Source organism: Pseudorca crassidens, chromosome 11, assembly GCF_039906515.1.
Source record: "Pseudorca crassidens isolate mPseCra1 chromosome 11, mPseCra1.hap1, whole genome shotgun sequence".
Lineage (NCBI taxonomy): Eukaryota > Metazoa > Chordata > Mammalia > Artiodactyla > Delphinidae > Pseudorca > Pseudorca crassidens.
The window spans coordinates 39845492-39858292 of NC_090306.1; the positions used below are offsets into that span (position 1 = coordinate 39845492).

Genomic DNA, 12801 nt, shown 5'->3' on the forward strand with positions numbered 1-12801 from the left:
GGAGAAGCGCACTCCAGGCATTTTTTAAGCCTGTGTTTGCATCAAGTTTGCAAATGTTCCATCAACCAAAGCAAGTCATGGTCAACCCAACAACAATATGAGGAGGTGGGAGGACTGCTCAAGGGCTGGATACACAGGGGCATGATTCACTGGGAGCCATTATTGTAATAACCCTCATAGCTGTGATCCAACCTGACTTTCAAGGGTTTGGGGTTCGGGAAAAGCAGCAACACAAGGATTACAGGTAAGCTTTCTTCTTTATACACTTCTATATGGGTATGTGCTGCTACTCTTATAATAGTAACATTCTGTTTAATAAATAGAACAGATATGATCCTAAAGAATATAATTTGTTTATAGAAGGTTTAATACTATATATTATTTATTTTGAATAGCCTCATTAATGTAATAAGGCAATTGTCATTTTATTTAAATACAGACTTTCACATGTTTAATTGATGTAACTGTTTTACCATAGAAGAAAAAATGTCCACTTTCCAAGATAAATGCATTTCCAATTTCATTGTGTAAGTCAAGGGGGAAATAGTGTTCAGGGTGTAGATAGTTGGGGGAAGAAACAGAACCAAGTCTTTTATTTTGGAGAAGACAACACATCAACACATGCAACTCACGTATAGATACAGCTGTTTACAGGTGTCCTCGGTGATATTTCTATTTTGCAGTGGTTGTGCCTATGAAGGGTCCCCAAATGAATCACAGAACAGACAGGCCAATTATTTTGGACACTTTTAAGAGGTATTAGTTGCCACTGCTGCATAAACTCTAAGGAGGCCAAACTTACCTAATAAGTCACTCTGTCGTTCAGACATTTAGCATGTTTTGGCTGGAGGCCAAACACTAGCTAATATTTGACACATGGGAGACTAAAGATCAAAGTCATATATTAAGATTCTCTGTACTCCTCCACTGTAAAATAATCTTTTTTTTTTTTATCCCCGGTAAGAGGGTGGGTGCCCAACACTTGGGTGGGGTCAGTTTTAACTATGGCGTAAACCTCAGTCTCAGCACTGGTTCATAATCTATAAAATTCTAACACATCTATTGAACTCCATATACTAATGGATGCTGATAGCCCTAATTAAAAGAGACTTTTAAAATAAAGCAAAAAATACTAACTTTGGCACTGGAAAGAAGAACTTCAAGGTCCCTAGCCCACCCTGCTTTCTGTGATCATTAACTACACCATGTTTATAGAACTGACAGACACATTGAGCTGCTGCTTTTATTTCATCAGATTGTAGAATGCAGAAAACATTTCGGCCCTGCTCGTAGCACCATATATGTATCTTTAAGGATATGTATGTATGATGAAGTCTTTATTTTAAATGCCTGATATTGCTTTTCTTGTTACCTCTGCCTTATGAGAACTACTGCTGTGAACCTCATTACAGAAAGCGTGCAATTGCAGAACTGAAGTTTTTCATATCACCATCATCATATTCCTGCAGCATCTCCCTTGTGCCCATATGTATGTGGCAGAATATTTTTCTGCTCCATAGAAAGTTGAGGGTAGAAAACCTTTTCTAATAAATATAGCACAAATCATGGACTTACTTGAAAAATATCCCCCCTTGTAGGCCAAAGCATTCCATCTACTCACACTGACTCCTAAAGTCCTAAACACCAACTAACCACGATTGAAGTAAAGGTTCTGAACGTATCCTCCCTCCCCATTCCTTGTTGTTTCTTACCTACTTCTGTCTAATGCTCCCTGCCAACCTTTTGGCTGCATGACTGCAATTTTTAATTTTCACCTTTGAGTTCTAGGCTGGGCCTAGAGATTTACCAGACCACTGGCTCATAAGGAGGAGTGGCGGGGGGGATTTCAGGAAGCCTTCACCCTAACTAGCTGCACTTGGAGATCAGAAAATGACTCTTGCGACTGTTAGTTTGAGGTCTCTGCTTCTCCAGCTGCATCCATACCAGCAAAATAACACAGTGTCTATAACCACCCTTGCTTCTATTCAGCTGCATTTCTGATTTAAGTGACACACAGATGCATATGATGGGCATTTTTTTTTCTTTTTGCGGTACACGGGCCTCTCACTGTTGTGGCCTCTCCCGTTGCGGAGCACGAGCTCCGGACGCGCAGGCTCAGCGGCCATGGCTCACGGGCCCAGCCGCTCCGCAGCATGTGGGATCTTCCCAGACCGGGGCACGAACCCACATCCCCTGCATCAGCAGGCGGACTCTCAACCCCTGTGCCACCAGCGAAGCCCACATTTTTTTAATATTCTTTTCCATTATGGTTCATCACAGGATATTGAATATAGTTCCCTGTGCTATACAGTACAACCTTGTTGTTTTTCCTGAGAAATGTATTTTCCATCTCATAGTCTTTCAGTTAGGAAGCTAGAATACAGGCTGAGCGAGCTCATCTGCCTTGTCTGCCTTTGTGAGTGAAGAGGCCTGACTAGTTTCAAGGCCCAATACAATGTCTCAGCCCTTCAGCAGCAAACTCTTAAGGCAACCAGAATGCTCCCGTCTACCAGGGTGTGCCTCTTCCTTAGACATTGCTGGATACAGCCACCAACGCTGTGTATTGGGAAGCTTCTTCATCTGATGCGTATTTTCTTTCGCTGTTTAATGTCCTGATTAAGAGAACAAGCTGGTTTTGATTCCCAAGGTCCTAGGCAGCCTTCTCTCTTATTATATATTCGTATAGGAGTCCCGTCTCTCACCAGTCAGCTAGAGCTGCCTGGTGTGTGGCTTGCCAGAGAATATAAGTGCGGAGTTCCCCACCGGAGTCCGGCCAGTTGTTTTATTGCAGGAAGAGAGAGAGAGCAAAAGGTACAGAACAGGAAATTCCTGTCCGGCAGCACAGTCAGCCCAGGTCCCGGTGCTTTCACTCTGGGACGCACAGCACTGAGTCAGCAGCCATGTAGCCCAGGAATACTCCAGCACATTGGGTGGTTATGCTAGGCCCTCAGGGTCTTTCACGGACCCTGCAAAGTTCTTGGCTCTGTGAAATGAGGAACTGAGCAACTCCCACCCATTCCTACAGCTCCCAGGGTTTGTGCCCCTCAAGGTTTCGAGGATTTGCTTACCCAATCATTATGTTTCACCAGGCCATTTCTACGTTGCATGGCAGTTATATCACCTCCCACTCAGAACTCCTCAATTTCAGGATTTGGCAAAAGTAGTCATTTTACCCTTTATGTTCAAGTTCAGGGAGGAAGGGGAAGGGTACCGCTGTTCTTCCCCTATAGCACTGATTAGAATTGTTTCTGTTGCTTTTTGTGAGAAGAGTAGTTTGATTTTCATAAATCATCTCCTGTTGATACTGTTGCTAGATAGATACTGAACATATAAATGGCTGTTACACTCCCATTTTAAAGATGTGGAAAATGACACTCAGGCAGATTAGGCAAATTACCTGAGGTCCCCAGAGACAAAAAGTGACAAGCACAGAATAAGAGTTCTGCAAATAATTTGGTTGTCATCAGTGTTTAGATCAATGACAAAATGCAATGTATAGTAATAAAGTTGTAGCAAACTTTTAGAAGGATGCAGAGATATTTATTTGATATAATTGCACTGCCTTGTGTGGGGTTCTGAAAAATGGGCTGGAAAATGATGGTTCCACATCCTTGGTCCTACCTCACCTACACAGGTACAGACTCTTCTTTCTGTAACAGGAATAAGAAAGCCCCAGCCTTCCAGCCTCATGAGATCAGTCCTGTTTGTTTCATCTCTGCCTACCTGTAGGTGCCAAAACACAGACGGACTTTCATGTCTTGCATCACAAATTCTTTTAAAAATAGATACGTTTGAAGATACAAATTCGTGAAAGTAAGCTGCTTTTTTTTTAATAAAGTGAAAATTTTTCTTTACTTAGCAGAGGAGGAAATTGAGGATTTTCTTCATTGAAAATCAATAAAAATTTCAAAAACATCTGTATGTCTAATATTTCAATTAAAATGACAGAATTTAGAGGGATTACAGAAACACAAGGAAGGTATCCAAAGTGGCTTTAGAAAGCTTTTTCCAGGCTGGGCTCATAAAGAGGCTATTAATGGAAAGACACCCACTTCTTTAGGTTGGAAAGGGCCAGTGGTTTCCTCTGATGTGCAGTCCTAGTGCTTTGAGTGAGTTGTGGGGTAGGACGGTATGCATGATGATTCCTCAGTCTGTCTATCCTGAGTAGCTCCCAGCAGTCAAGGGGCTAGAGCTGCCGCAACCTTACCCATCAACAGTCACATCCTCATCTCAGCTCATCCAGGCCCACGTGACTGGCGGAGCAGCGTGTGGTGGACAGTGGATGGTCGGGCATAGCAGGGAGCAGTGGGAATCAGCTGGGCCCTCCGAGTGGATGATTCCATCCTTCAGGCGTCCCAGGTGATAGAGGTCCTCCAGTCCCTGGGATGACTTCCCACAGTACATTCATTTAGCTAATACTTATCCAAGTGCCTGCTGTGTGCTAGTGTTTCCCCTGGGAACGATACCAAATCCCTGCCCTCAAGAAGGTGACATTCTAGTGGGCATGATAAACAACAAACGCGGAAGCAAATATAGGTCAGGGTGCATGAGTGCTATCCATTTTGAAGCGCACAAGTTGAGGTCAGCATAGGGCATAAAGTGTGCCCTTGCGGACAGAATGTACACTAGCATTGGACTGATTTCATAGTTGCAGAGGGGGGACACAGAGTGGAAAGAACTTCATGGGTGGAAGGGGTAAGGCAGTGTTGGCAGTAGAATTCTCAAGTAAATTAAAAAGTAGGGGTCTTCTCTTTGATGGGGATGCATGGTATTTATCAAGGAGATGTGAGCCTAGGGGACTTTGGTAAGTGGGTGGCTTCCTATGTATACTGTGCCGCTTCATATGCAGCCCAAGGAGAGTTGGCTCATTCCCCCAAGCAGGGGTCTCTTTTCAGAGTATCTGCCCATGCAGCCAGCATGGGTCAGGTGGGAAGCAAGAACAGCCAGATGCAGCTTGGTCCATAGTTACCTGCTGCCCTCAAGGCTTTCCTTCCACGGATGCTTCATTTCCCCCTGGATAGAGGCAAGGGCATGAATGGCTGGGCAGGTTCTCAGTGGTGCAGGCATCACTCTCCATACTGAACACTCACCAGCAGGGGCCCTTTGTGTTGGCTATAGTATTGGCTAGATGAGGCTGTAGGGTAGCTGAGCTGTGGCACCATGCTTCCATTCCCACAAAGAGGGCTTTTTTTTTTTTTTTTTTTTTTGTGGTACGCGGGCCTCTCACTGTTGCGGCCTCTCCCGTTGAGGAGCACAGGCTCCAGACGCGCAGGCTCAGCGGCCATGGCTCACGGGCCCAGCTGCTCCGCAGCATGTGGGATCTTCCCGGACCGGGGCACGAACCCGTGTCCCCTGCATCAGCAGGCAGACTCTCAACCACTGCGCCACCAGGGAAGCCCAGAGGTCTATTTTTGAAGGTTCTGGTCAGGATTCACAAATGCTCTCTTACCCATAAATGAGGAACAGGCTCTTTCATTTTGGGAAGCCCCCACAGAAGGGGAAAGAGGCCCGTCCTGAAAGCAGGAGAAGCCAAGTCAGTCCTGCTGTCAGAGGTCTGACAGATGAGTCAGTGCGGTTTCTCTTAAAAGTTGTTTACTTAGAGGATTTGGAACATTTGGGTGACCTGAGAGTGTCAGGAAATAATACCCAAGGGCTTTGTAGCTTTCACTCTCCAGTGTTAATTCATCCCCCTGTAGCTGTCATGCAAGGAGATGGAACTAGGTGGACTACAGGCCATCACCTCCGCTCCCTGATGGGGCCAGTGGATGACAGTGTCAGCTGCAACTTGGGGGGCTCTTGGGGGCTGGACATCATTCCTATGTAAAGAGGCCAGGAAGCCTCACATAACTCCCACACTGGGTTTCAAAGTTCCACAGGGGGACTAGCTGCCTTCCAGTTCCCCAGCCAAGTAGGAGACAGGAAGTGGCCTCCCCTACTAACTGTGTGCTCTTTGCATCCACTGACAGCAGCGTCTGTGGCAGAAAGCTGAGCTGCCGCCTCTACTTGCTTCTGAACAGCAGGTAGTCACAGCAGTGGCATCGTGAGGGTTAGTGTACCCACAGAGACAGTGGTGGGATGGAGGACAGTTACTAGCATTGTGTCCTGGAGGAGCAGTGTTGGAGTCAGACGCTGGGCAGGCACGCAGTGATGGCATCTCAGCAGAGTGGGTGCCACGGGGCAGAGCCCACAGAAAGCAAGTTATGGAGCAGGTGGCTTGGGCAGTGCCGCATCGTAAGAAGGGCTCGGGCTCTGGAGCCAAGGATGCCTTGGTTTGATACCTCAATCCTTATCTCGGGCAAGTATTTGAAGTTTTCTGTGCCTCTGTTTCTTGGTGTCCAAAATGGGGATAGTAATAATAGTTACCTCAGAGGGTCATGAGGGCCTTTACAGATGTTGTGTCATTAAGCTCACAACAGCCTATGAGGTAGGTTCTATTTCCCCCATTTTCCATGGCGGGGGGTGGGCAGGCAACAGGGGCTCAGGAAGTTGAAGCACTTTAACCAGTAGTCTTACATCTAATGATTGTCAGAACCAGAATTCGAACTTGATTCCAAAGTCCAGATTATCTCTGGGAAGTGGGTGCTTTGAGCATTTCCATTGTCCTTGCCGTCTGGGAGCATTGCGTTCATGTTCCTCAGGGCCCATCCCGAGCTTTCTCCCATGTCTCAGGCTGCCTGCAGCGGGGTCTGCAGGATTTCAGGGCAGCTGGTCTTTGCTCCGCACTCAGAGGCTCCCTGTTCTCTACAGGTTGATTCACAGCCCTGACTGCTCAGTAGAGCTTTCCAAAAACAAAAAACAACGCACAGGCCCACTCCAGACCAATAAAATCAGAATCTCGGGGGTGGTGCCTGGGCTCAGTATTTTTCAAAAGCTCTCAGTGCTTCACGTGCAGGCAGGGTGAGAACTACCCCTCCGTAGCTCCTTTAGTGAGCTCATCCACTCATGCTCCAGTTACCACTGGAAACAGGAAAAAGTCTCGGCTCAGCCTAGGTCTTTCTCTGGAGTTCTAGACTTTGACCTGCCTACCGGGTATCTCCCCTGTGGCCCACAGGCAGCTGATCAGAACCGAATCAGTAATCTTCTCTCTCAGGCTTGCTCCTCTCCCTGCCCTTCTTATTTCAGGGAATGGCACTAGAATTTAGGACATCGCCAAAGCCAGAAAGCTGGCGGGCATCCTTGACCTCTTTCGCCCCCTTCCATCACACCTGCGTGCAATCTGTCCACCTGCTAAAACGCCGTCTTCTCTCACCTCCCAGCTGAAGCAGGCCTCATCGTGGACCTGCCAGTAGGTCTCCCTGCCTCTAGTCTCTTTCTCGACTTCCTTCAATGTCTCCTCCGCCTTTAAGGCACACAGAGTCCTTCGTGATGTGCCCCTGCCATCTCTCCACCTGGCTGTCCCACCCACCTCACCACAGCCTGTGCTCCCTTCCAGTCTGTTTGCAGCTCTTGGAAAGTACCTGGGTCTCTTTGGTCTCTTGCCTTTGCACGCACGGCTCCCTACGGGGAAATGGCCTTAACATTCCACTCTCACCTGATCAGCTCTAAACCATCGCACAGCTCACCCCAGTGGTCCCCTCCTCTGAGACAGCCTTGTTACATTGTGGCTCTGTGTGCCCAGAGCACCTCATGCTTACTTTGATCACAGCTGTCTTAAAAGTCCACTGTAACTATCACTTCACTGTAATTCCTATACACCTAGGAGCTCCTTGAAGCAGGGACCATACCTTTTTTTCTCTTTATTCTCAGCACATAGTAGAGACTCAAAAATATTTGTGGATGGAACAGTGTTTATTCCAGAATTTCTATATAGGAAGCGCTTAGGGGTATCAGTCTGATTGGAAGAAGGGCCTAGGGGATTTACCCTGAAACCACATTTTCAATGAACATTTAATGTTGTTTTTGTCTAGTATTTGAAGTTACAAATCTTGAAAAATAATGATTTCTAAAAATTATTTTATCCATACTTTACACAAGATTGAGAAAAATACCAGTTTTCCACATTTAAGAATGTTGTTTTAATTGGGGTGACTTGGGTGGTAGAAAACAAAGATTTGGGGACCACTGAAGCATTCTCATCCCTGCACCCCCAAGCCCTTTGGAAGGAAGAGAGGGAGAGGGATGCAAGGAGGAGCAGACTAAAGGGTGGACCATGAACTGCTTTGAATTATAATAGTTGCTTGTGTTGTTTTGTTGGCAATAATGTGTTAGGAGCGGATGCTTTAGCGGTAGACACAGTCAGATGCCTTCTGACCATCCCATTACCACCCTTCCCATGACCTATAGTCTGTTTTCACAAGTTGAATAAATGATCAACATTTTCCTTTTAAAAAAAGCATTAACTCATTTTTCTCTCTTTTAAATATTAGTATCACCTATAAATAAGTAAAATTAGATTTTATTGACCATATACACAAGTGTTGTGGATAATTCATAGTATTCAGTACAGATTTCTGAAGCATCAGTCATCACTGAAGACCCACATGATGCTGTTCTCTCTTTGGTAGTTACCTTGTTTTTGGAGTTTTGGAAGCGGCGCCAGGCAGAACTTGAGTACGAATGGGACACGGTCGAGTTACAGCAGGAAGAACAAGCCCGGCCAGAATATGAGGCACGGTGTACGCATGTGGTGATAAATGAGATCACTCAGGTAAAGAGTATGTTATCTAGATGCAATTCAGTCTGTGTATTGCAGGGGTTCTCAACCTTGACTGCACACTGGAATCACGGAGTAGGGGCGGGCGCTTAAAAAATATTGACGCCTGGCTTCTGTTGCTATATCCTCTGATGGTACTCAGTGGCCTGGGGTGCCTTCTGGCACAGGAATTTTTTAAGCTGCTCTGATGATTTTTAATGTACAGCCAAAGTGAAGGAGCACTGCTAAGAACAGTAGGCACAGGCGATAAATGTGGTCCCTTCTTTCATAATAACAATAAAAATGAAAAAAATTAAAAACCTCTGACATAAATGTATAAGAAAAGATGCGTTGATTTGTGTCCTTTCACAGTACCAATAAAAATTAGACTCTATGACATAGATGTAGAAGGAAAGACATTGGTTTTCATAGTTGATTCTCAGTGTTTCACATGGTCCTTCATTATTACAGCCACCTTTTCATCGTAGACCAGCTCCTTTGTCTTGCACGACGCCTCGGTCACTGCTCCCCCTTCTGGTTGGTACGTGCACAGAGTAGGGTGACTCATCCTAAAATCAGAGAAAGGATGAAGAAGGGAAACATCTGTTGAGGCCAAACTATATTCAGGCCCCATGCTAGGCATTTAATCTAATTGGAAAGGTAAATTTGCTGCTGTTACTGCTGCTGCAGAATTAAAAAATAAAACTATATAATGTCTTTGTATAAACATTCCAAAGCCAGTGAAAGACAATTTTTTTAAATCATCTGCATTATTGCCTCTTTCCATCAACACAGAAAATCTGGAGCTAATTGTACTTGTAGTCATCAGCATAAGGACAGTAGGTTTTAAATATGAATAACTCTTGGAAAGAAAATGCTTTTATCAAAAGCATCTGAAAATGTCTCCAACCATAGACTTTATAAATTGACTCACAGATTTACAGAATGTTGGCAGTAAAAGGGTCTGGAGGGAGCAGTTCAACCTCCTCATTTTATAAATGGAAAAAAATGAGGTTCAGTTACCCAACAGAAAGCGACATTTGTCTTTTACAATGTAACAAGTTTTAAATAATCCCCATTATGAATCGTTCCCATTGTTTAGGACGAAAGATGGGGGTCAAAGCATGTGTTGGTAAAAGATTGTACATAATGAAAGCTGAAACTTAGACAAAATCAGATGTTCATAACGTTTTTGAATACTGAAAAACAAAAGCTTATGTTATTGGCAACATACTGAAGAAAAGACATTTTAGAAATTTAAATCTGTCCATTTTAAATTTAAAATTGCCAACTAATAAGTTAAATTTCCCTTGTAACATTGCTTGTTAAAAAATTGAAGATGAAGGTTCATTTCTCCTTATCATTCTTTCTCATCTTACCTTGATTGAGAACACATCCTCAGTGTCTAGAGAGGCCAGCAGTGTGGTGGTGAGGCCTTGGGAACAAAACTGCCTGAATTCACATCTGAACACAGCAAGTTACTAGCTGAGTGATCTTGGACAACTTGTTAGGTTCTCTGTGCCGTAGTTTCCCCAGCTATGACACAGGAATAAGAAAGTTGCTTCCTCATATGATTGTGGTAAGGATTGATTGAGTTAATAGATAGAACCTACTTAGAATAGCACCTGGCAGAGAGTAAATGCCATGTCCTTGTTTGCAGCTATAATCACACTGTTGATTTCATTTCTAGAAAAATCTACATATATTCATATAAACTATAAAATGGAAACTCTAAAACTTCACAGTTATACCTAATATACCTAAAGGTCAACCAGAAAACACACATTGGCTCCCTAGTACTTGCAGACATCTGTGAAACTTTCTGTCCTGCACAGACTCTGGGTTCTCACTGCAGTCACTTCTAAAATCTAAGACAAGCTCGAGAATGGTATTGTCAGATACCCAGACTCCTGAACTCAGATCGTGGCAGATAAACAGTTTATTATTCACATTTGCATTTTCAAAAACTATTACGAAAATGAACACTGAACACGTTTTGCTGTATGTATGTCTGAAATTGTTAACAAGCAAACATGCAAGTATGAGTAAGGAGGCTGTGTCTGAAAACTAATTGTTTTTAAAAATTAAGCCTAGGATTCAGTGACCAATTAGGAGAAAAATCATTTCGTTGGAGGAATCCCTTGATTGACTAAACTTCTTTTTTTTTTTTTTTTAAATTAGGAAGAAGAGCGTATTCCCTTCACCACCTGGGGAAAGTGTATACGTATAACCCTCTGTGCCAGTGCTGTCTTTTTCTGGGTAAGAATCTGCCACAGATTTTTCTACTGTCTAATTTTATATGTTGAGAAAACTGAAAGTCGAGCTGGAAACTGTGTAGTTTCATAGAGAAGATTGTTCCCAGAGAACAGCTCAGCCACCACATGGAGCAACTCTCAAGGTTTCACAATATCTTCTGCTGCCCGTGGCTCTTCGAGCTCCTTTCACCTCGTTTGTTTAAATCAGATCTGTGGTTCAGGATTTTCAAGTTTCTGATGAAGAGACCAGATGGGAGGCATCAAGAATTCTAAAATTGCCAAGAGTAACAACTAATATAAAACGTCTAGGAATAACCTTAACAAAAAGATAATAGGAACTATTAAAAAAAAACATAAAAACTACTGAAAGACATAAAAGAGGCCTTAAACAAATGATTCTAGATAAAAAGACAATGTTTCTAAAATATCAGAACTTATGAAATTAGTTTTGGGTTTATTATGAATAAAATCATATTAGTAATATAATAACAAGTAATGTAATGAGAGTTTTATTAGCTCAAGAACAGTCAGCTCAGAGAACAGGACATGAAGCCCAGATATGGACTCACTAATAATTTAATATATGAAAAGGAAGGCATTACAAATCAGGGAGATAAGTAAAGATCATTCAATAAATGGTAATGGAACACTCGTTAGCTATTTGGGAAAAAAGAAAAGATTGAAATCATGCTATGAACCACATACTGTGATAAATTCCAGAAACATTAAAAAACATTTTAAAAAGTAATACCATGAAAAACTAGAAATAAATCTTGATGAATATACAATCTCTAGATGTGGAAGAAGTTTCAGAGGAAAGTATTTAAAGATTTCCATACATCAAAAGTGTCCTAAGTTTAAACAAAACACCAGAGGAAATATTTGTTAACAAAAAGGGCAAAGGGTTAATTCCTTCAGTACGGAAAGACTTCAGAGCACTTCTAAGACAACACCAAAAATCTCAGGAGCTGAGAAGGCAGAGAAGATGAATACACATTCAGAAAGGGACAAAATATTGTGGCAGATGTCAAACCTCAGTGGTAATTAAATCAGTGCACATTACAGTGAAATACAATTTTTCACCTGTCAAGTGATAAGCCTCTGTGTTTGTAAGGCTGAAGTGTCATAGTACTCCCATACCTGTGCTGTTGGACTTTTACGCTGCGCCAGCCTTCTTAGAAAGCAGCCTGGCAGCACATGTCAGAAGTCAGAAATATTCATATGCTTTAATCCACTAAGCCAGCTTTTAAAAACTTTTAATCAGGAAGTATTTCAAAATGGCAAGTAAAAGTCAGACATATATATATATATATATATATACACACACACATATATAATACATATATAATATTTTTGTTTATATATAAATGTTATATAAATATTAATTATACATACTATATTTATATATATAAAACCTCAGCCAAAATGTCCTCCTTCCAACCCTTCATACAGTAGAAAATTGTGCAGCCATGAAAAAGTATGTCCACGAAAATATTTTATGATATGTAAAAATGTCATGATTATGATAGGCTTAAGAATAAAATTAATATGTGAAATATTTTTTATATGAAAACAATGCATAGTTCTGAAGGAATTACACCTATGTATAGATGCATTTTTTTCCTATTTTTATTCTTCATTTTGATAGTTGGAGTCTTTCAATTGTAGGTGACAGAAAATCAATCTCCAATTGGTTTAAACAACAACCAAAAAATGGGGATGGGTGAGATTTCTTGGTTCCTGTAACTGAAAATCTCATGTCTGAGGTATGACTTCAGTCAAGAATAGATACTGTAGCCCAGATGATGTCAAGGCTGGTTTTGTTCTGTCTTCACTCTGTGTCCAGTGGTGTCCCAGCATGGTGCTTCTAGGCATCCCTCATGGGTGCAAGATGGCTGCAGCTTTCCAGATCTC

At 42.6% G+C, this 12801-nt stretch overlaps 1 protein-coding gene across 3 annotated transcripts in view; it reads left to right on the forward strand.

Moving 5' to 3' along the window:
- The window catches only part of ANO6 (anoctamin 6), a 201244-nt gene that overhangs the window by 151494 nt on the left and 36949 nt on the right, over positions 1–12801 (forward strand). For all 3 annotated transcript variants that reach the window (XM_067696281.1, XM_067696282.1, XM_067696283.1), the window contains 2 exons: positions 8505–8647; positions 10814–10891. In XM_067696281.1, the coding sequence (XP_067552382.1) occupies positions 8505–8647; positions 10814–10891 (221 nt within the window). The remainder of the gene's footprint in view (positions 1–8504; positions 8648–10813; positions 10892–12801) is intronic.